This window comes from Anolis carolinensis, chromosome 2 (genome assembly GCF_035594765.1).
Source record: "Anolis carolinensis isolate JA03-04 chromosome 2, rAnoCar3.1.pri, whole genome shotgun sequence".
Classification (NCBI taxonomy): Eukaryota; Metazoa; Chordata; class Lepidosauria; order Squamata; family Dactyloidae; genus Anolis; species Anolis carolinensis.
The window spans coordinates 55916855-55940079 of record NC_085842.1 but is presented as its reverse complement, the minus strand read 5'-3'; the positions used below and the strand labels follow the sequence as shown (position 1 = coordinate 55940079).

Here is a 23225-nt window from a genome sequence, read left to right as displayed (position 1 = left end):
TCCATTGTTATAAATACTACATATGACTCTCTTTAGCTTTCAGTATTAGCCTTTGGGATATTTAGTAGTGGTATGTATATGAGAGATGACACCCATGAGACATGTTATACATCATCTGATGAACCATCTATCATATTAATATCAACTAAGAATGTGTAACCCATTGCTGATAGTTCTAGCAAAGGAAGGTAGTGGAATCACCATTCCTGTGATATTCCACCAGCTACCTCTGAGCTCCATAACAAGCACACCTCATACATTGCTCAACATTTTATGGCCACGTAAAGACAGTTAACATATGCCATACGTGGCGCAGCAGGCAGGGCTGTGGCGCAGCTGGTTAACAGCCAGCTGTAATTAATCACTACTGACCAAGAGGTCATGAGATCAAAGACTGGGTCAATTGAAACCCCCAACCATTAATAGCCTAGCTCACTGTTGACCTAAGCAGCCTGAAAGACAGTTGCATCTGTCAAGTAGGAAATTTAGGTACCGCTTCATGCAGGGAGGCTAATTTAACTAATTTACAACACCATAAAATTTCCAGCAGGGCCGGAAAGGAATGAGGAAGTAACACCATTAAGAACTCTTGTCACAAGTGGACGGTGAAGCAGCAGCTCCCCCTGTGGTCGGAAACGAGCATACCCTTATGAAGCCAGAAGCGGGAAAATGTTAAATTGCCTCTGTGTGTGTCTATTGTCATATGTCTAATGGTATTGAATGTTTGCCATGTATATGTGCACTGTAATCAGTGTAAATAAATGAATAAATCCATCTCAGAAATGAATAGTCTTATTGGCATTTTTCACAACAGTGATATTTTTTGCTGGGGTAATACAGAAAAAAATGTTACTGTTAATGTTCTTTTAAACACTATAAATGTTGCTAAATAGTTCTATGTGACTTTGTTACAGCAGCTGAGAAAAACAAATCTGCAATATAGCTCATCTTGTAGGAAATGGATATAAAACTTTGGTGGAGACATATAGTGACACTTTCAGTAGTTTCAACTGAGAATGTAATTAAGAAATAATGTTGGATTATAGAGAAGCTTGTCATTTAATATAGCAATACATAAAATGCACTCATATGAATGACCACAGGACTCAATGATTAAGAGGGAGAAAAATACACTTTGCAAACTGCATTTAGAATTACCTAAAATGATTTTATTTCATTAACATTTCATACCCTGCCAAGCAGTATATTTAACCCATGAGAAAAATGAAGTACAGTCCATTAGAAGGTATTCAATCAGGAAAAAAAATCATGCAATATAGTAAAAACTAAATATGCATAAATTATGTCTCTCATAAAGAGGTTTAGTATGTGTACCAGACTTTGACTCTTCCATTTCAATTCTGATGATCTTCAGTTTTTAAACAGAGTGCTTCCCTCTATGGAGATTATTCTAATGTTATTAGTTAAGCGACCTCTTCATTACATTCAAGCCTTTGGCATATAATTGATGGATGGATGAAGTGTTTTGAGACTGTATCTCTCCCACCTATGCACAAACACCCTTCTCTTTATCACAAGACTACCTTTAATTTGGTATGAAACTTCACGTCAATTCAAAATAATTAACCAAGGATGAGAAGATGCTATAGCAGAAGTCAGTTCCCAGGTAAATGTACAAGAGGCTAAGCAATTTCCAGAGCTTTCTGAACAAAACTGCTTGTCTGCACATACTGATTAAATGCTGATGTATGAAATGTTTGAATAGAAATTTTATAGACCTGGGAGATGTTATACTTTTATCAACCGATGGGAGGGTCAGACATCCTACACTAGCTTTGAGCTGGAGTTAACACCAATATCTAATCTCCTAGATATCCATGCTCTGGCTACTTCTCAAACATGATCAAATATAAATGTGGCATTTCAGCAGCACTGTAGCTTGCCAAACATCATGCAGTGGAGACAGAGGGAATGCTATTCTTGTTATTATACAAATTCAGGACTCAATCCAATATGAATCCTAACTAGAACTATTGAAACTTCAGGACTTTTATATGACTAATATTTGCTTCTAGTGGCCTCAGCCAAAGGGGTGTTTTCGGTTCCATACCTTTTCTGTATTTTTTCCAAATGTCTAATAGTCCCTCTCTAATTATATGTTTATTAAAGTCTTTATTTAATTTTTCTCCATCATACCATACATATGCGTGCCAGCCGAATCTTAAATCATATCCTTCCAAATCTAATAGGGTCTTATTTTCTAATTTTATCCATTCCTTCATCTAGGACAGTGCTGCAGCCTCATAATAGGTCCTTAGATCGGGTAAGCTTAGCCCAAATAAAATTTGTAATCTCTCTTTTCCATTTCTCAATTTTTTTTATTTCTTTAATAATGGGTATATTTTGAAACAGGAATAGCATTTTGGGGAGTACCATCATCTTTATTACTGCAATTCTGCCCATCCATGTTAGTGGGATTGTTTGCCATATAGTAAGATCTTTTTTAACATCTTCCCATGTTTTGACATAATTATCCTGGAATAAATTGATATTTTTGTTTGTGACCCATATACCTAGATATTTTACTTTTGGAATCACCTCACAGTCTGCTGCGGCCTCCAGTTTCTTACAGCTTTTAGCATCTATATTTTTTACTAAAAACTTAGATTTTTCCTTGTTTATAATGAATCCTGATATGTCACCATATCTTTGAATAATGTCCAATACTTTTTTAATACTTTGTAGTGGGTTTATTATATTCATACATCTCTTTTTAACTCTTTAGTCAGCAAACAACATTATTCATTAGCAAAATAAATTAATCAGATATGAGACTATATTTAAAATGTGTCAAATAATGTTATAGATTACTCAGAATTATCAGTCAGCATTTTCATCTTTGTAAAATGTCTTTAATTTATTAATTCCATGGACTGCAGAGCACAGTTCAAATTTCCATCTCCTGTCACAAAGACAGATCTAAAGTCACCTCAAGTACCCATAATAAAAGTCAGGTTGTTAAGAATTATAGACTCCAAAAGAACGCTGTAGTCTTTTGATTCTGAAAGCATATCCTAAAACACTACAGGGAGAATAACGCTTTCAAGATACTGTTGCAAACCTTGTGAACTTAGCACTTTAGCAGTCATTCTGGGAAGTAATCCAGAATTTCGGGTAATTTGGCATAGACTTCAGAGTGATAATAATAAACATCTTATCACCTATGAGAAGACTCCTTGTCTGCCAAGTAAAGCTGAGTATTAGAAAGAAGAAATGCACTTTCAGACAACCTGCAAAATTATCTCAGAAATTAAATTGTTGAACTGTATCAATTGAAAGAAGAACAGGAAATGTACCTGTACTATGCCATCACATGCCATGGCCGTTCAGCTCTAGGGAGTTTGGGTTAAATGGGTCATCTAGATCCGTTTAAATTTGGTTACAGCCCTGGTGGTTATAATACTAGACAGGACGAGTGTGTCCTTGTTTGTTCTGCTGGACCTCTTGGTGGCTTTTGATACCACTGAACATAGTATCCTTCTGGGATACATTACTAGTATGAAACCTAAATGTACTGTTTGATAGTGACTTCATTCTATCCTGAAAAGGCAAAATGAGGAGATGGTGTTGAAGTATACCTGTTGTCTTATTGGCTTTTGGACTGCTGAGAAGAGAATATATGGAGTGTGTGGGGTTTGATACAATCAGCATACAGATGACAACCAACTCTATTACTCCTTCCCCCACAATCCAAAAATGTTAATTTCAATGCTAAACCAGTACCTATTATCAGCAATGGAATAGATGAGGTTGAAAAAATTGAAACTTAATCCAAATAGAATGGAGGTGTCCTGGAAAGTCAAAAGTCAGATAAGGGAATAGGGATTCAGCCTCCATTGGGTGGGATTACACTCCCCTTGAGAACACAGGTTCTCAGCTTAGCTGGGCTCCTGGATTTAGCTCTGAGCTTGGAATCCAGCTTTCAACAATGGCTAGGAATGATTTTGCACAGTTAAAGCTTGTACTTCGTTATCAAGAAGTCGTATCTGGCCATAGTGATAAATGCCTTGATTATATTCTAGTTGGATTACTGTAATGTGTCTGCTTTTGAAGAGTGTTAACAGGTTCAAAGAGCCAGACTGCTAATTGGGGCTGCTATAGGGAACACACAGCTTCTTTACTGCAACAACAACATTGGCACTGGTCCATTTCTGAGCACAATTCAAAGCGCTGGTTATGACATTCAAAGCACTATATATCTCAGATGCAGATTATTTGAAGGAACACAGTCCTCCTTACAAACCAGCCTTTGCTTTGAGATATAATCGGGATGCCTCCCTCTCTGCCCCACCACCTGCATAGGTACATCTGATGGGAGCATAGAAGAGGAGCTTCTCAACGACTGCTCACAGACGCTGTAACTCCCTTCTCAGAAACCATTCCTACTTTATTTTTGCAGGCAAGGAAAGACTTTTCTATTCTCAAAGGCTTTTCACAAATGACACAATATGCTATATATTGCCATTTGTTGTACTAATGTGCATGGACACATATGTTTAATGATGTATGTTTTAACCTGAAACAGTCTTGGCAATCTTATTGCATGATTGATGATGTGAATAGAAGAGTGCAACTCTGTTGTTTCTTTAGGAACACGGAGCAGCTTAAAATACCACTGGATATGATATCCTTCTAGTTAGAATGTTTACTAAATTGGAGGTTGGTAGCATAATAGTGGTTCTACTGGTTTCACAAGATGGTGCTCTATCTTTTTACATTAATTGGGGTCTTGGTGTCTTCAGCAGCTACTCAAAAATACTGAGCAAGCTTACCCAGAGACTTAGAGTACAGTGTCATCAGTATGCTGATGAGACACAGCTCTTTTTATGCTGTCCTGGAGTTGCAGAGTTAAGTGCTTAATCAGTGTCTCCAAGAATAATGGATTGGATAAGAACTAATGAAGTGGGGAACTGAAATAGGAACCTGCGGGTGGCCAGTTTGTCTTTCTGGAGTAGTGATGTTCTAATCCATCCAAAGATGGAGGAGGTTTTCTAACCAGAAAGGGTTGAAGTGAGTAAACTAGACATAGTTGCAGAAAGGTATTATCTACCCCCGCCACCACTAGAGAACACAACATTAACACAATATCTAAGAACCTAATTTTTCAGAGAAAGGAAGCCAGTTTCAAAATCTCTGACATAAACTGTCTCCAGGTCAGTCAGCTCTTGTAAAAGTTTGATTTCAGTTTATTCATCTTCATCCAACTCATTATCAAATCCATGCAGTTTTCAAGAGCATTAACTCTACCAAAGTGTTGTAGAAGTGGACATCATCAGCATATTACTGATAAGTGAATTAAAAGCTTTGAAAGACCTCTTCGAATTGTGTCATATAGATACTAAATAACACGGAGGGTATCAGAAAGCCATATGGGATTGCATTTATCAAAGGCCTTGATGTCAAATAATGATTCTTCCATACCACCTTTTGAACAGAAAGGACTTGAATCAGAGCAAAACAGTGTCCCACTGCAATACTACCTCAAACACAGTTGATCATATCAAAGCATGATAAGAAATGTAATGGAGACAAATTTCCTCTATCTAGTCCCTGCTATAGGTAATCTGCCAAGGCAACTAATGTAGACCTGGCTCCCATATTCCCCAAAGTTGAACAGAAATGGATATAAATAATCATGTTTGAAATGTGAGAGCATGTCATCCCATCCAATCTCTTTTCAGTTTCATTCTCCTGTATCTTCTAAGCATGAAGGTGAAAAGTGAAAATCAAAGTGGCAACTGAGCAAATACTCACTTCAGAAATCTAAAATTAACTAATTTCTCTCCAAAGGAAGGAGGACAGAAGCACAATATCTGAGACTATACAGTTCTTTGCAGGGAATGTAATACTTAAAAAAATCAATTTCAATGTTATAGTTTGAGGGAACATCAGTTACATAACACAGCAATTCAAATATCAGTAATTGGATATTCTGTGTCCACCTGCTATTGGATATGCCTACTAACAATCCCAGTAAAAAGAAAACCAGGAAGCTCCATATGAGAGCTAAGATGTATCTGTATTATGCAATTATATCCATTTGAGATCACTTCAACAAGAATCATTCCTGCATTTTTGTGAGGACACAGAATGGTTATGTTGTGGTTTAGAAGACTGTGCACAGAAGTGCAATTAAGAAATTACAAATTTCAGTACTACGTGGGATGAATCCATAGCATAAAGTACACATGTGCAGTATAGAAACACTTGTAGTGATAATATAGTTTGTGTGTACCACTCCCTTTGTGTAGTATAGGGCACCATATGGGCCCATCACTCCTCAACATCTCCCATAGTGCAAAAACATCAGTATATAGAAGCCAAATTACAAGATATTAACAGATGTTTCAGTAAGCTAGGCATAAGAAACAACTGAAATATTAAAGCCAAAATATGTACATCATAGATCCCATGTCTTTCATATAGCAACAACATTAATTTATTAAGGTTATGAAACTTCAAATAAAATTTACAGACAAACATCTTGACCAAGTAGGGATTTGAACCCTGGTTTCCTCACTCCTAATAATTTAAATCCTTGGTTTACCCTGGTTCTAAATAAGTTACAAGTAGTACAATACTTAAGAGGAATAAAATATATTATTCAGTTTGTGCCTGCTATTTTAGGATTTGTCTTTATGTTACCATGGCAACTAGAGAACAAACACAATATGGCTCCTTTTTAAGCTAATGGGGGAAAGTTAGAAGGCCTTCATTATGACAGTGCTGCTTCTTCTAGAAACTAGGACAATGCTAGCACGGGGACAGTTTCATTATAAACTCATCTCAATAGTCTGGACTTTTTGCATTACCTCAGCTGTATGGACAATTTAGTTGTCCTAAGAGCCAAAAGTTACTATAAAACTCCTAAGAGCCAAAAGAACTATAAAAATTGGCCTAGGTAGGGCTGCAGAATTCAACCAGCTTGTAGGCAGTTCATGCATTTCCATAGCCTCCAACATTTCACAGATAAAAACTGGGCAATATGTGACCAAGATGGCGTAAATGAGGAACAAAGGAGCATTTGGGGCGGTTTGCTTTCTCCTTTCAGTTTAATGCAGTTTGATACCACCTTAACTGCTTTAACTGGTTAAAGTTTAGTGAATCTTGTAAAATTGTAAAGTTTAGTGATCTTGTAAAATTACACCTCCCATGATTCTGTAACATTGATCCATGGCAGTTAGAATCATAAATCCTAGAATTGGAAGAGACCACATGGGCCATCTAGTCTAACCCCCTGCCATACAGGAAACACACAATCAAAACATCGCTGACATGTGGCCATCTTTCCTCTGTTCAAAACTTTCAAAAGACAGAGCTTCCACCACACTCAGAGGCAAAGAGTTCCACTGCTGAAAAGCTCATATGTTCAAGAAATTCTTCCAAATGTTCAAATGGAATCTCCTTTCCTGTAATTTCAACCCATTGCTCCCAGTCCTACTTTCAAGGGAAGCAGAAAACAAGACTTTTCCCTCTTCCCTACAGCATCCTTTCACATATTTATACATGGCTATCATGCCTCCTCTCAACCTTCTCTTCTGCAGGCTAAGCTCTTTAAGATGCTCCTTATAGGGCATGGTCTCCAGACCTTTGATCATTTAAGTCATTCTCCTCTGGACACCTTCCAGCTTGTCAGTATCTCTTTGGAATTGTGGTGCACAGAATTGGACAAAGTATTCCAGGTGAGGTCTGACCAAAGCGGAATAGAGAAGCACTATGACTTACTCTGGTTTATCTAGACCAGTGGTTCTCAATCTGTGGGTCCCCAGGTGTTTTGGCTTACAGTTCCCAGAAATCTCAGCCAGATTACCAGCTGTTAGCATTTCTGGGAGTTGAAGGCAAAAACATCTGGGGACCCACAGATTGAGCACCACTATCTAGACATTGTACTTTTTTTGGTGAAGCCCAAAATCCATTGGCTTTTTAGCTACTGCATCACACTGTTGGCTCATATTCAATGTGATGCCCACAAAGACTCATAGATCTTTTCCACATGTACTGTTGTCGAGCCAGGCATCACCCATCCTGCATCTTTGCATTTCATTTTTTTCTGCCCAAGTGTAGTATCTTAAATTTGTCCTTGTTGAAATTCATTTTGTTAGTTTTGGCCCATCTTTCTAATCTGTTAAGGTCGTTTTGAATTTTGATCCTGTCCTCTGGAGTATTGGCTATTCCTCCCAATTTGGTGTCTTCTGCAACCTTGTTAAGCAAGTCCTCTAAACCTTCATCCAAGTCATTAATAAAGATGTTGGACAGTACTGGGCTCAGGACCGAACCCTGCGGCACTCCACTAGTCACTACTTTCCATGATGAAGAGGAACCATTGGTGAGCATCCTTTGGATTCACTCACTTAACCAATTACAAATCCACCTAATAGTAACATGGCCTAGCCCACATTTGACTAGTTTGTTTGCAAGAAGTTCATGGGGACTTTGTCAAAGACCTTATTGAAATCAAGATATGCTACATCCACAGTATTCCCTACATCTACCAAGCTTGTAACTCTATCAAAAAAGAGGTAAGTCTGGCATAACATGTTTTTTGAGTAATCCATGCTGACTTTTAGTGATCACAGCATTATTTTCAAAGTGGTTGCAGACTGCCTCCTTAATGCTCTGCTCCATAATCTTTCCTGGTATTGACTTCAGGCTGACTGGAAGGTAATTTTGGGGATTGTCATCCCTCCTGCCCTTTTTGAAGCTATGGACAACATTTGCCCTCTTTGTCTGCTGGGACTTCTCCCATTCTCCAAGAATTTTCAAAGATTATTGCCAGTGGTTCTGTAATACTATTGGATGCAGTTAAAGTTGTATCAAACTGCATTAGGTCTACAGTATGAGGGTAGATGCACCCTCAGTCTACTGGGAAGTATCCCCCAGGTCATCCCCTTCTCCAGAAAAAAATGGGATGACAGAAGATGGATAAGAATCACTCCTGACAAATACGGACAGTTGGGTGGTATAAATTTCAGTCTTAGGCCTTCTAAGTACCAGAAAATGGGAAATTAAAAACTCAGACATTTGTGCATTTGTGATGAATTTGAATGTTGTGTGCTGCCAACTCATCTCATACCACAATATCATATTTCCCATCACATTCATGACTATTGCCTCTCATCTCAACAAGATGGATGCATAGCTCAAGTATGTGAAAGCTTTTAAGGATATGAAGGCATTGCACAAATTCTTGATTATAGGTTTTCTTTCCATTGGCCATAGGTAATTCCTTGAGGAAAAAATGATACCCCACAGGCAAACTGTTTTCTTACATGGTATAATTAATATTATGTGTAACGGGCCCTTTTGGGAAAGTGGTAAACAGCCAGATGGTTGCATTCATCCTTACTGTAAAACTGTGAAGACACAGCAGAAGTAACATATGCCTCCTTAAGGTTATGACACAGCAAAAGTAACAAATGATTCCTTAAAGTTATCTTCATAACTAGTTCTGATAGAAAGGAAAACCTTGGGTAATTGTTGCACCTGTGCTTCAGACCACAGAGCTATTTAGTTCAAATAGACTCTGAAGAATAAGTGAGAACAAATTCAACAATCACAGAATCATTTGGGCAGCATTACTTCCAGCTCCTATCTTAGATCCTCCTTGTCTGCAGTTCCTGATTGTGGCTGAAGCAACCTCATATGTTGAGTAGCATGCCTACTACAATCATAGAATCATAGAGTTGAAAAAGATCACAAGAGCCATCCAGTCCAACCCTATTTTGTGATGCAGGAACAAACAATAATAGCACTCCTAATAGATGATCACCTAGCCTCTGCTTAAAAACCTCCAGAGAAGGAGGCTCCACGAAACTCCCAGGCAGCATATTTCACTGCCAAACAGCTTTTACTGCCAGGAAATTCTTGTTTAGGTGGAATCTCTTTTCCTGCAATTGCTCTGTGTCCTAGTTTCCAGAGCACAAGAAACAAACTTTTCCCCTCCTCAATGTGAAATCCTTTCAAATATTTAAATACAGCTATCTTGTCACTTTTCAGTTTTCTTTTCTCCAAGCTAAACATACCCACCTCCCTCAGTCATCCCTCATGGGGCTTGGCTTCCAAACCTTTGGTCCTTTTGGTCACCCTTCTCTGGATATGTTCTACATAGCTTGTCAGTATTTTTAGTGTGCCATATTATACCTTCATATTTTCACTTTGGTCTCAGGTCACTATTTCTTCTGTACCTTAACAAACAGTGATTTATATGTAATACTGGATGAATTATTCCAGGACAATCAGAATAGTTATTTCTGTACAAAATGACTTATTCCTTGGCAATTTGTTCATGGGTACACAGGGAATAGCTACTCAAGTTTAGGCTCTTCAAATGGGCAGTTTTTTCCATGAGGACAAAGTTCAGGGAAGCAAACTGCTGAGAACCAATTAAACTGCTCAGAGTTGCATTTACAATGCAAGAATGAAAAAAAAAAGCATGTATACTTGTAATTTGCTTTTCCAGAAGAAACTGCACTTCATTTGATCCTCCTTAAGGAATGAATATACGATCCAATGATTGGTTGAAAGAAGCAAGTAAATTCAAATAAATTAAAAGCAAAGAATCTGATGAGAAATAAATGTATGCATATAAAAAGTTTTATTCCACACATAAGCATTCCAGCCAGGGAATATATGAATGTCCTTCTTCAAGGGCTGCTGAGAGAAAAACAGGAAGCAGGGAGATGAATACATATGCAACACTGAGTATAATTAAATCATAAACTGAAGGGATGAAAAAATATTATGTGTACACATGCACTAGTGCTTTGAGGGATTCCTTATCAGTTCCATGGCTATAATGTTGTGAGGTGTTTCAAGTTCTGTCTTATCCCCATACTGTTGGATATCTATAGGGAGCTGCTTGGCAAGGTCATTGGAAATCATGTGATTGGGTAAAAGAAATATCCTGATGATACTCAACTTTATTTCTCCTTGCCATCAGAGTTAGCTGAGGCTATGGATGTGTTGGACCAGTGCCTTGATGCCATTGCTCAATGAAAGTCAGTCCCAGTAGGATTGTTAGCCAGTGATTCACAGGTATGGGAATTATAGGGAAACCCTAGCCTAAATGTGGTTGCAATCCCAAAATGGCAGGTGCATATTTTACTAAGATCCATCTTTGTCATTACTAGCCCAAGTGGTTTCTGTGGCTAGTAGTACTTGGGACCAGCTTTAACAAGTTTATCAGCTGCAGCTTTTTACTGGACAGGAATAACTTAGCTGTAGTTCATATACTGGAAGACTATACTAAGTGCTCAAAACGAGGCTGCCCTGGATGATGACTTCTGCTACTGTAAAATGCCACAGGTACATTGTTAACTGGAATACCATATCACGTATTGTTTAAAATAAACTGCCTAAAGTTGATTTTATTTGTACACCAACCTGAAATCTTAATATGTATGTGTGTCTATATATTTAAAAAATCCTCAAGTTCATTTGCTTAAAAAAGGAATAATTCAGAAATATACTGGATCAGATAAAATTACCTCTATGTGAAACAATGTCATTTGTATATTGTAGATCACACCCACATTTTCACAACCCTATCAAAAATCTAATTTTGTATCCTTTCTTGTCCCCATGTTTACTGTACATCATCACAATCCTAGGATTATAAAAACTCTATTTCATATTTAATACAGCAAAACACCAATTATGTAAAAGAATTTGAGTTTTCCGTTCTTAATCCATATTTGCGTTTCCTCAGTTTCTGAGACATTAAATCCCAAACTTCCGTACACCTCTCTATGCCACATAGAGGGGCATACACATCTACACAAACAGAGGTTCTTCATGCATCTTCTAGAATGTCAACTTATTGACTCTTATTTTTAAAGAGTTCTTTTTTCAAAGTTTAGTATCATCACCACTGTCGGTCTCACATGGATTATACTAATGACTGTGGTACTTTTAATTACTCAATGACAGTTTAGGGCATTTGTAATCATGCAGATGCTCTTTGACAAATGGAAAATGCAGACAATCTGGAAAGAGGCAGTTGCAGTTGTACCGCTACTATTATTTAACTAGATAAGTAATCTGTTGAAATACAAACTTCATATGGCTGCTTAGGAGCATAGTATATCCTTTCCCTGACCTATTTTAGATTAAAATTTCATAGCCTGTCTAAGAACTCTCATAGGAGGATAAATCCTTGAGCAATATTAAGAGTTGCACCCAATCCTTTGTATTTATTTAGCATGATTAGCTTTAATATAAGGATATGAGGTGTTAGGTGAACTATTGACCTAGCACAGTTATCCACAATATGCTTAGCAAGAGTAGAAAATGTCAGTACAAGATAAGGCCAGTATGATGTCTTCTGCAGGATGTGTATTGCTCAGTGTGGCTTTTTATTTCTTTAGCCAACACAGTTACCAACTGATAGTTTCATTTGCCAAATGACAATTTGGATTTCTGTCTCAGTCATGAGCACACTTGTCAAAGCCAATGCCTAATTGCCAAAATAGAAATCCAACTAAAAAAGCTAACAATAGAATGAACTATGCTCTGTACTTTGGTATAATTTTGATTCTCATTCACTAAGTCTGTGAAGAAGCAACATTACTGTGTTGAGCAGGAAGAATGGAATACTGTATAGAGTCTATTCTAGAACTATGATATGGTGTCTTCTGATTCTAACTAGCAGTGCCAAAGACTCTCACAGCCTATGCTGTATGTGATACAAACGCCACAAATTTTCCCCTTCAGAACAATTAGTCATTAATCAAATTTATAACAGAGAACCAAAGCCAGAGAAAGTTTTTTTGTATCAAACCATTCCTGTGACACCATTCTAGTTTCACTGGGCGAATGCAATTCCTGTTTGAGATACGCATTAACCAGCGGATGGCATTAAATGTTGCCAACTGTTGTGAGCCGCCCTGAGTCCCCCCGGGTGAGAAGGGTGGGGCATAAATGCTGGAATATATATATCATTCCTTTCTCTTTGTGAAATGAACTTTGGGGGTCAAAAGCCAATTTCATGTTATGTTTTAAAGATTTTACATTTTAGCATGAAGACAATAGGACTCGTGTTCATAGCATCACCAACAAAGGGATGATTTGTATATGTTTAAATGCAATAAAGGCTACCTGTAGCTATAGATTAGTTTCAATTGATATTATTTTATCTTAGTTGAAGTTAGAAGTGCTTAATCATTTCAAATATTAAAACCTCCAAGTGATGAAGATTCCCCTATAGCATTTTCACCTTTAAATTTTAGTTAATCCATATGTGAAATGTTAGAAATGTTAGAAACAAAACCCTTTCACTGTTAAAGAGGATGAAATAATTTTGAGTAACAGTGCCGCTGCCTGCTATTTTTCATTAATTATTTAAATATTTTTATTCCACCTTTCTCCCAGAATAGTATTGAAAGTACTGGCTACCCAGCCAGTTTTTAAGCATAAATTTTAAACACATGTCCTTCATTTAATCTCTGTTTTGTGTATTTTAATATATATTTTATAGAAATATGTTTTCATATGTATCTTTTATAGAAATACATTTTAATATGTGTATTTGTAGTATTTTTTAAAATGTTTGTGTTTGATTATTCTGTAACCTGTCTCGAGCCACAAGGAGAGGCAGGTAATTAATTAAATTATTATTATTATTATTATTATTATTATTATTATTATTATTAATAATAATAATAATAATAATTTAATTAATTAATAATAATTTAATTAATAATAATAATGCACTGTTTAAAACAGTGTTAAAAAGATATTTGAAACATAATAAAGTAAAAACATTATACCTATTGAAAATTCTATATGTTGCAATACACTACCAACAAAATGCTTCCCAAAATAAAAGTATTCACCTGGTGCTGGAAAGACAAGGAGGAGGCCATGGGGAAGGCTTCCAAATTAGAGAGTAGTCACCAAGAAGGCCCCTCATAAGACATTCCTAAAATGATAGTGGACAATGAGAAAAGCCTTCCCCTGCTGATCTTAGAGCATTGTGCATATTCATAGAGAGAGATAAAATTAGTAGAAATGTGTCTAATTACTGAAAATTTTCAACTAATTTTATTCAACTACTATAGACTGCTACTGCTACTTACTATACTACTATAACTTACTATGGGGCCCCTGATGGTACAGTGTGTTAAAGCGCTGAGCTGCTGAACTTGTGGACCAAAAGGTCCCAGGTTCAAATCCCGGGACTGGAATGAACGCCCGCTGTTAGCCCCAGATCCTGCCAACCTAACAGTTCAAAAACATGCAAATGTAAGTAGATCAATTGGTGGGAAGGTAACGGCGCTCCATGCAGTCATGCCGGCCACATGACCTTGGAGGTGTCTACGGACAATGCTGGCTCTTCGGCTTAGAAATGGAGATGAGCACCAACCCTCAGAGTCAGTCACGACTGGACTTAACGTCAGGGGAAAACCTTTACCTTTTATAACTTACTATAAAAAGGTAAAATATGTTATGAATTGATTTAATCTCAAGTTTTAAGTTAACCTTACTTGATTTAAGTGTGGCCTTAATGACTTTCCTAACAAGGACGTGCAGAACAATCCCATTTAGAAGACAGTCTAAGATTATTGTATCCTACTCCCAGATTACTAGCTATGGACCATAGTAGTCAAATGTTTCTTGGCAGCACCTATACAAAGTTCCATGTACATGCTCTTTATGTAATAGAAAGAGAAAAGGTCTGATTACTATAGTACTACTTAGTATCTGCCTTGTCAATAGAGGAGTGTGATATCATCTGAGGCTCCTTCCACATTTCCTCCTTGGTGAATGGGTGACAATCAGGAAGAAGTTCTTTCTTTCTTTCTTTTTCTTTTTTGCTGTTATAGAGGTCTAAAATGTCTTCCCAGGGCTCCTTGGCTGTGTCAACAGTTTTTTGGCCCCATCTACATGGGCTGTACATCAGCAAAGGGACAGAGCAAATGTGGCTGCTTCTACAGCAACAGAAAAACTACACAGGTAAAGTAAGATTTGGCCCTGCTGGATGTTCTGGACACAATCCTGCTGCTGCAGAAGACTGAGAGTGGGTATTAAGTAGTCCTACTTTAAGTGGTCTGTGTTTTGCTCCCTTTATCTTAAGTGACACATTGTTTTTATTCTTTCAGTTCTATGCATCTGCATATAGAACTAAATCTTATGAACTTTGGTGGGAACTGGACTAAGATAAGTGTGTATAGGATTGAAATCTTTCATTTATTACAAATTGCCATGTTTCCACCTGATCCTTTTATTATGCTGTATAATTTATTTAAATGTTAATTTTATAAGCTGTCCTGGAATCAGATGTGGGATGTAGTGCTATATAGATTTTTATCAGATAGATAAATAAATAAATACATTGCTTGAGCTCTTGCCACTGTTAGAGATATACAACCCAAACAAGATGGTTTTGTTCTTGTTTCACATCTTGAAGTAGTCTCTGATTTAATGGTGATCTTGTCTAAAAATCTTTTTTAGTTTTGCAAGATTTACTGAGAGAATGTGGCTAAATGGGGATTCAAGGAAGGGCCCCTAAGGGTGCTTCCAGAAAGCACAAAAATGCAGGTTTTAAATCGAGGCCAAAAAAATTCTGGGACCTGAGAGCACGTCCCCACAGAGACCTGAGAGTCCTGGTATTGGGCCCCCCACCATCCTCACAGGCTTCCTCTGTATGAGAACAAGATGGAGGGGAGACAGGGGACATCCTGTGGAAGATGTTTTTTCTAGGGCTAGTATAATCTCTGTGTGCATAATCCAGCAAAAAAGAATACAACCACTTGTTGAAATCAGGCACAAGTTGTCTTAGCTGCTTTTTCTAGAGCTAGTGTGATCTCTGTGTACATGATCCAGCAAAAAAGAACACAACCTGTTGTTTAACTTTGATACAAATTGCCTTGGCTGCTTTTTCGAGAGCTAGTGTGGCACGCCTCATCAGAGGAGGAGGCGGAGGAGAGGAAGGGGCAAAGGCAGGAGTCGGGTCCCAAACACAGCCTAATTTAGTTTGACAAATGTTCTGAAACTCGATGGCTTGCTTGCAGTGGTAAATGTGTCCTGTCCTCCAAATGTGTCCACAACCCCACTCCACCCAGCCATAGCAGCTAAAAAGGTTTTTTTTCTTGACAAAAAATTAAAATTTCCCTAAAACTCAGGCAACGTGCTTATTCTTCTGAAACTTGAGGGGAATGATGCCCTGTTAACGTTGTGTATCTATAAAGAAATTCTAGGGTATTGTTCTAATAATAATAATAATAATAATAATAATAATAATAATAATAATAATTTTTCTATCTCGCCACCATCTCCCTGAAGGGATTCAGGGAGGCTAACATGGGGCCAAACCCAAAACAGAAACAGAATGTGACAAGTTAAAACTGATATACATAAATTAAAAAAAGTATCATAACTGTTTTCCACCCAGAGGAAAGGTGTTCTTACCATACATCAAGGGAGCCACTGACCGCATAGGCAAACTGATGAAGAAGCACAACCTACAAACCATCTACAGACCCACAAAGAAAATCCAACAAATGCTATGGTCAGCGAAGGACAAGAGGGATCCTCTCTCCTCTGCAGGAGTCTACCGGATACCATGCAGCTGTGGACAAGTCTACATAGGGATCACCAAACGCAGTGCCCAAACACGAGTCAAAGAACATGAAAGGCACTGCAGACTAACTCAACCAGAGAAATCAGCCATAGCAGAGCACCTGATGAACCAACCTGGACACAGTATATTATTTGAGAATACAGAAATGCTTGACCACTCCAACAACTATCATGTCAGACTACACAGAGAAGCCATTGAAATTCACAAACATATGGACAACTTCAACAGAAAGGAGTAAACCATGAAAATGAACAAAATCTGGCTACCAGTATTAAAAAACTCAAAAATCAGAACAGTAAATAAGAAGCAAAACTCTGAGACATGGGAACTAGGGGCAGTTAACAAATGATGCCCCCAGGCAGAAAGTAGCTAGTAGATGTAGCAATTCAATGCAAATTAGGGTGATTAACTGCAACATTTACGCTGGCCTCCAACTGACAAGAGTTCTTCCCTCATCCTGGACTTCCCACAGATATATATAAACCTTCCTTTTTAGTTTCTCCATACCTCACAACCTCTGAGGATGCCTGCCATAGATGTGGGTGAAACGTCAGGAGAGAATACTTCTAGAATATGGCCATACAGCCCGGAAAACATACAACAACCCAGTATCATAACATTCAGATATAATAAACAAATTAAAACATAACATACAATATAACACCATAGTGACCAGATAACGGAAAGGTAGTTTGTTTTTTTAAACATCTTTTGGTTAAAACCAAAAGAATCCCCCCCAAGAAAATCAATAGATGGGTGAAATATTCTGAAACTTGGGGGGGAGGACTGGGGGGGGGGGTTAGCAGCATAAAAAGTGTTTTACCATTATAGCAAGTTTCACCGCAATAGCTCTAAAAATAAGGGAGAAAGGATCCCCAGAAGCCTCACATGCATGCAATTACTTTAACGAAATACTAATGAAATTTTGTTACTATCATAATAGTAATGAAATTTTTACTAATTATACTGTAGAAACACTTTAGAAACAAAACGTCGGCACTTCAATTATGTCATGATTTTTGAAAAAGTTTTTAATTGATCGTACAACCCTAATAAATAGAAGCAGATTTGCATGTGCACATATGAGGTTCAGTGCATGACAAAATGATTTTTTCAAAAACATTTGCCAGATTTCTCTCTTTCGCCAATTGTTTATTCAAGTTCTGGTTAAGATTAAAAGGTTTCATAAAATTCTAATTGCTCTCCATTTGTGCTTCCTTTAAACCAGCTGTGCATCCGTTTCACAGCCCAATAAGCTGATCAGCTGTTTCAGTCTTTTTAAAAGTGCAAGTGCACTGGAGCAGTCTACATAAGGGGGAGGGAAGGAAATTACATGTTTTTTGTGACTGCAGGGATATACAGATATAAACAGACCTTTTTGACATATTTTTGTCCGTTGCAGAAAATCAGTGCCAATTTACCGCTAGCATCATGTAGCCTAGCCACCCCCTCCTTTTAACATGATAACTTCTGCATTTTAGGTACTGTGTAGAAGTGCCCTAAGAGTCTTAGTGCAACACTCAAACCACTACACCATGCTCATATAGAATGCATTTACCCAGGTACAATTGAAGAATCCATAAGTCAGATTGTGGAACAAAATATGGAACTCATTAATCTAGCATTCAGTGTCAAGTAACTGGAATAGGGCCAGTGCAGGCCTGTAGTGGGGAAGGGGGGTTCAACCCCCCCCCCCCAAAAAAAAATTCAGGTTAAAAAAAAAAAGCTGGTTTACTCATGAATTTTAACTGGTTAACCAAATCCCCATGCTAAGTCTATGAGATGCAAAACATTAAGAGTCCCTCCAGGCACTATCTCAAGCAGATATTGACAGGTCTGTAGCCGAGGGAGGGGGTGCTAGGGGTCCAGCCCCCCCCCCTGAAATTTTCAAAACCCGTCCCGAATTTTTTTTTCTGGCTACAGCCATGGGCCAGTGTAATAAGCTTTTGTGGGGTGTGTGTGTGTGTTAAAATTGTAAGTATTGGAAAACATGGTAAGTATCAACAGTATTAATTTAAGAACCAATTCTTTACACTCAAAAAGAAGTCTATAGTCCTTAACTGTTATGGTTTGTTCCCTCTGTCAGTATGCTTCACCAGTAAAATAACAAGATCAATGCACTTCATTCAAAGCATAGATCAAGGATTTCTTTACCATATTACATTTTCTGCCATTTTATCAATCTGCACATTAGTACTGAGTTGCATGTGACCCATGATAGAAAAGCAATATCTAGAAACCTTAATCTAATAAGCTCCTATTTTCTTCATGTTTCCAAGTATATACTGAACAACAAATATTTTCCCATTAAAGTGCATTTCTTTATACCTATTTCTTAAACCCACTCAAATGCCTTAAATGATCTGAGTCATCAAAAGTCTACCTTTCCTATTCTCATTTTCTTGAGTGCTAAGTGATACTTGGAAACTTTTCAGACAAACTGAACAACTGACATATTCCACTTTAGTGAAATATGTCAGTTGTTCAATTTGTCTGACATCCCAGGATTCTAGAGATCCTGGGATGTTTTGGAAATTTAGTGAAAATTTAGTTAATTGGTGAGTTATTCAGGAATGATAGGGAAACTTACACAGAAGATGAATTGTTCACAAGTGCTAAAACCATATTTAGATTGTTGCAAAAGAGTGTAAATTATACCATATTTCCAATGCATATAAGACAATGATGAATTCCAAGTGATGAATATCTGAAAAAATGTCACCAAATTTTCCACTAGACTCTACCATCCCAATGAAAATTACAAAGGATTTTCTTAGCAGATGTATCAAAATAAAAGATTCCCAAGATGTAAATGTGTGAAACCCACTGATTTTTTTGAAATGATAGGGTATTGAGTGCTGTCTTCAGATACATATGTGTATAGGCAATCCTAAAATATAAAGTATGATAAGACTGGGTATTCCTGCACTTCCACACACATTGCATGCTGCCACTTCAGAACCTATAAAGTTTCATCCCTCAAACTTTCATCAACATATTGCTCAATTTAATTTCTTATTATTATGTTATCAAACTACTTGAAAGACAGAAAAGAATTGTCTAGAACAAGGATAATATCTAAGAAATTGCTAGCTTCAGAACAGTGTGAAGAGATAAGGACTTAATATGTGAAAGTTTTGCTTTGTACCATCTCACCATAGTATTGTATTTTAACAGTAGGGCATCAGAAATGTGATACAATTTATCTGTTATATTTTCCTCCAGCAGAGCATTAATGTCATTTAGTGTTCAGACACATGAAAACTTCTTTTCTTCAAAACATTTATATAAATTGAGAAGAAGAACATGGGGAGCTATACAACTGGAATTCTCAAGTTGCAAAACAATTTTAAAGACAAAGTCTTCATTCGGGGTGGAGTGAGGGGTCACAAATAGTGTTGTTGCAATATTATTCCTCACCTACCTGACTCTCTGGAAAGTTGTATGAAGGATTCCATGCCCTTTTCCCCGTAACTTCCTTCAGAAGCCAACGTGGAGACATAATTCCATCTCAAAGCTCTTACTATGTCCACCATCGCCTGTGCTTGGAAGGAATCTGGAGGAACCACCCGTGAGAAGAAATCATATCGCCTGTCGTCACTTAATTCTGGAGCAGTTGAAGCGTAACTGATTTGGGGTATCTGCAGGGAAAAGAACAGTTATCTGAAGTTATAAATTGGTAAATTCAACACACACACATACACACCAATTAGCTTGAGCTGTAATACAATTAGCCTTCCTAGTGCCCATCTGTTACTTTCTATCTCCATCAGTGCCTAAGTGAAAGTCAATGAAGCCATCACTCAAATGATTTTCATTATATGAATACTAATTGGCCAATTAAACTATTATCGGTCCTGCCCTCATCCAAAACTTTCATGAACTTTTTTTGATAAAGAATAAATTAAGATGCCTAGAACTAGCTGCAGAAATAGGCCCTAAGCAAGCTTAGCCTCAGAATTTTTTTTTTGTGATGTACGATTATTACCAATATTTGCTTCTTAGGCTTCGTCAAAATTTCTATTTTTTTTTTCTGTTTACAAACATATTTGTTGATCTGTCTTTTGGCTATTTTATGTTTAAACCACAGCAACATATAACTGGATCCGCAACATATGCTTTCATGTATTTCATCCACAAACATTGTGTTGCTGTGAGGAGACCAATCAGAAGGCTGATTGTTAATCTGCTATCTGAAATATCTTTGAAAAAATAATGTTATATTTAAAAATATTATGATTCATTTCAAATCAAACCAATAGTCTGATGTATAGGGAAAAAAGGGATGCAATAATGGATATCCCATTACTCATTGCTACCTCTAACCTTGGAGAAGACAATGATGCTGGGGAAAATGGAAGGAAAAAGGAAGAGGGGCTAACCAAGGTCAAGAAGGATGGATGTTATGCTTGAAGTAACTGGCTTGACCTTGGAGGAGCTGGAAGTGACTACGGCTGACAGGGAGATCTGGTGTGGGCTGGTCCATGAGATCACAAAGAGTCGGAAGCGACTTAACGAGTAAACAACAACAGACCTCTAATCTTCCAATTCCTACACATTCCATTGTGTATGCTTTCATCAACATTTACATGCTCATAGGAATACCTCTGAGTTTCTAAACATTTCACAAACCTTTCCAGCATTTCACAACTTACCAAACCTTATTTAGTTTAACAACCTTTATCATGTTTTGCACTGACAGTGAACTCATCACACTAAATCTGCTGAGTTATCTTGCACCACAATCCAGCACTTCTGAAATTCCAAGACTTTCAGAAATAGCTGTTAAAGCAGTTCTACACTTAAGAAAAACCCATTCCTCATTGCTACCTCTAACCTTCCTTGTTTTTGCTTCTAGGGATGCAACAGAAAGCAGAATATACCACTAGAAACTAAAACATGATAATACTTCCTATTCAGCAAATAAGTCAATATCACTATCCTATACGTTTGTATATTTTTGGCAGGTGATGAAAATAAAATAAAGGGGAGGGGGACAAAGGAGGAAAGCAAGCAAACTTTACAGGAACATGCCTGTGAATCTGTACATCTGCAGAACCCTCCCTTCACCAAGGGGTGCCAGAGTTTTCATACTAGCCTTACATTTGAAATATTCTTTCTCTGTGTCCCTTTGTCACCTTAATGGCAATACTCATCCTCCCCCAAATGCATGTGGGAATAAAGTTTGTGTATCATTTAATCACATTGTAGCATTAACCCTGGAAGAATTTTGTTCCCTAGAATATTTCTAAAGCAATGAAGGGGGGGTAGAAAAAGAATATTGTTGCATTTTCCCTCCCCCCTCTCTCTATAATTATTATTATTATTATTATTTTATTTTATTTTATTTTATTTTTATACCCCGCCACTATCTCCCCAGAGGGTCTCGGGGCGGCTCACAGATATAAAACAAGCATACAGTGGTATCAAATACAAAACACACACAAATAAAATTAAAAGGCATAAAATAAAATCACAATAATTATAAAACACATGATAAAGCAATAAAAATCATACAATGGACTGGGAAAAGTGCACTGAGTAAAACTTGTAAACATGAAGGAAGTTAAGGTGCTATAAGATCATATGGCAATATCACCACCTTTGTCTAATGTTTTCTGCAAACTTTGCAGGAAACTTTGTAAGCTATGTCAAATCATCTTTAGTCCTTAAAAGATATTCATTTTCCTAGGCAAGTAGTCACTGTATCACATGCACAAAGCAAACAACATCTGTACCCATCAGCTTTAAATATATGTGTGTGTAATAGATGATTCAGTTGTTTTTTTACAAAAAAAACCTCAGCTCTAGAGCAATCAGGTTGCAGATTAATGCTAAGCTGGAATGCATTTTCAAGAGTGAATGTGATACCTGCAAATAAAGCAGCTAATAAATGTCAACATGAAGAAGACACTCAGACATGTTGGAACTTACATTTGCCTGAGATCTCATTGGAGGCACAAATTCAGCTCTTAAAGGACTTTTCAGACAGAGATGAGACTGTGAAACATTTACTCATGCATTTGTTGAGCAACCATGGACTAATGAAACTAGACATATAGAATTGGATTGAAAAGGCAATTTCATTTAACACAGGACCCATTTAAACAAAATTGAACCTGTAAAGGTGCAAAAGGGGGCAACAAACTAGGGAAGGAACAGATGAGATAAGGTATCACTCCATAACTTTCTTTAAAACATCTCCTAGGGGAATTATCTAAGCCTTAAGAGAAACTCAAAGGCTGTGTGGCTCCCTGTCTCACCATCTACTGGAAGACAGATCTAAGGAACCTCACAAGACTTAGGTGAGGGTAAAGTCTTCATGCAGCTACAAGAGTGTTTATTTTTTAAGAAAGGGAGTTTTATAAATATGAGGCTATTTGGACAATTTTATTCTGTAAATGAATTAAAACCAAATCTAGGTGTATTCAGGAAAAATTAATGTCTCAAACTTTGTACAATAAAGGCAGTCAAGAGCAGGTGATGATCCCCGTGGTACTAAAAGTGTTTCAATGTACCCTCTTTTCATCACTGAAATCTTGATCTCCTTTGTTTTTACCTCCTGGCATACTTTGTCCTTTCATTTGCAAAGCAAATTTGGGTTATGGTGGGAGGATGAGGAGAA

At 37.3% G+C, this 23225-nt stretch overlaps 1 protein-coding gene across 4 annotated transcripts in view; it reads right to left on the bottom strand.

Moving 5' to 3' along the window:
- The window catches only part of grm7 (glutamate metabotropic receptor 7), a 642411-nt gene that overhangs the window by 433218 nt on the left and 185968 nt on the right, over window positions 1-23225 (bottom strand). For all 4 annotated transcript variants that reach the window (XM_062973828.1, XM_062973827.1, XM_062973825.1 and 1 more), the window contains exon 2: window positions 20025-20241. In XM_062973828.1, the coding sequence (XP_062829898.1) occupies window positions 20025-20241 (217 nt within the window). The remainder of the gene's footprint in view (window positions 1-20024; window positions 20242-23225) is intronic.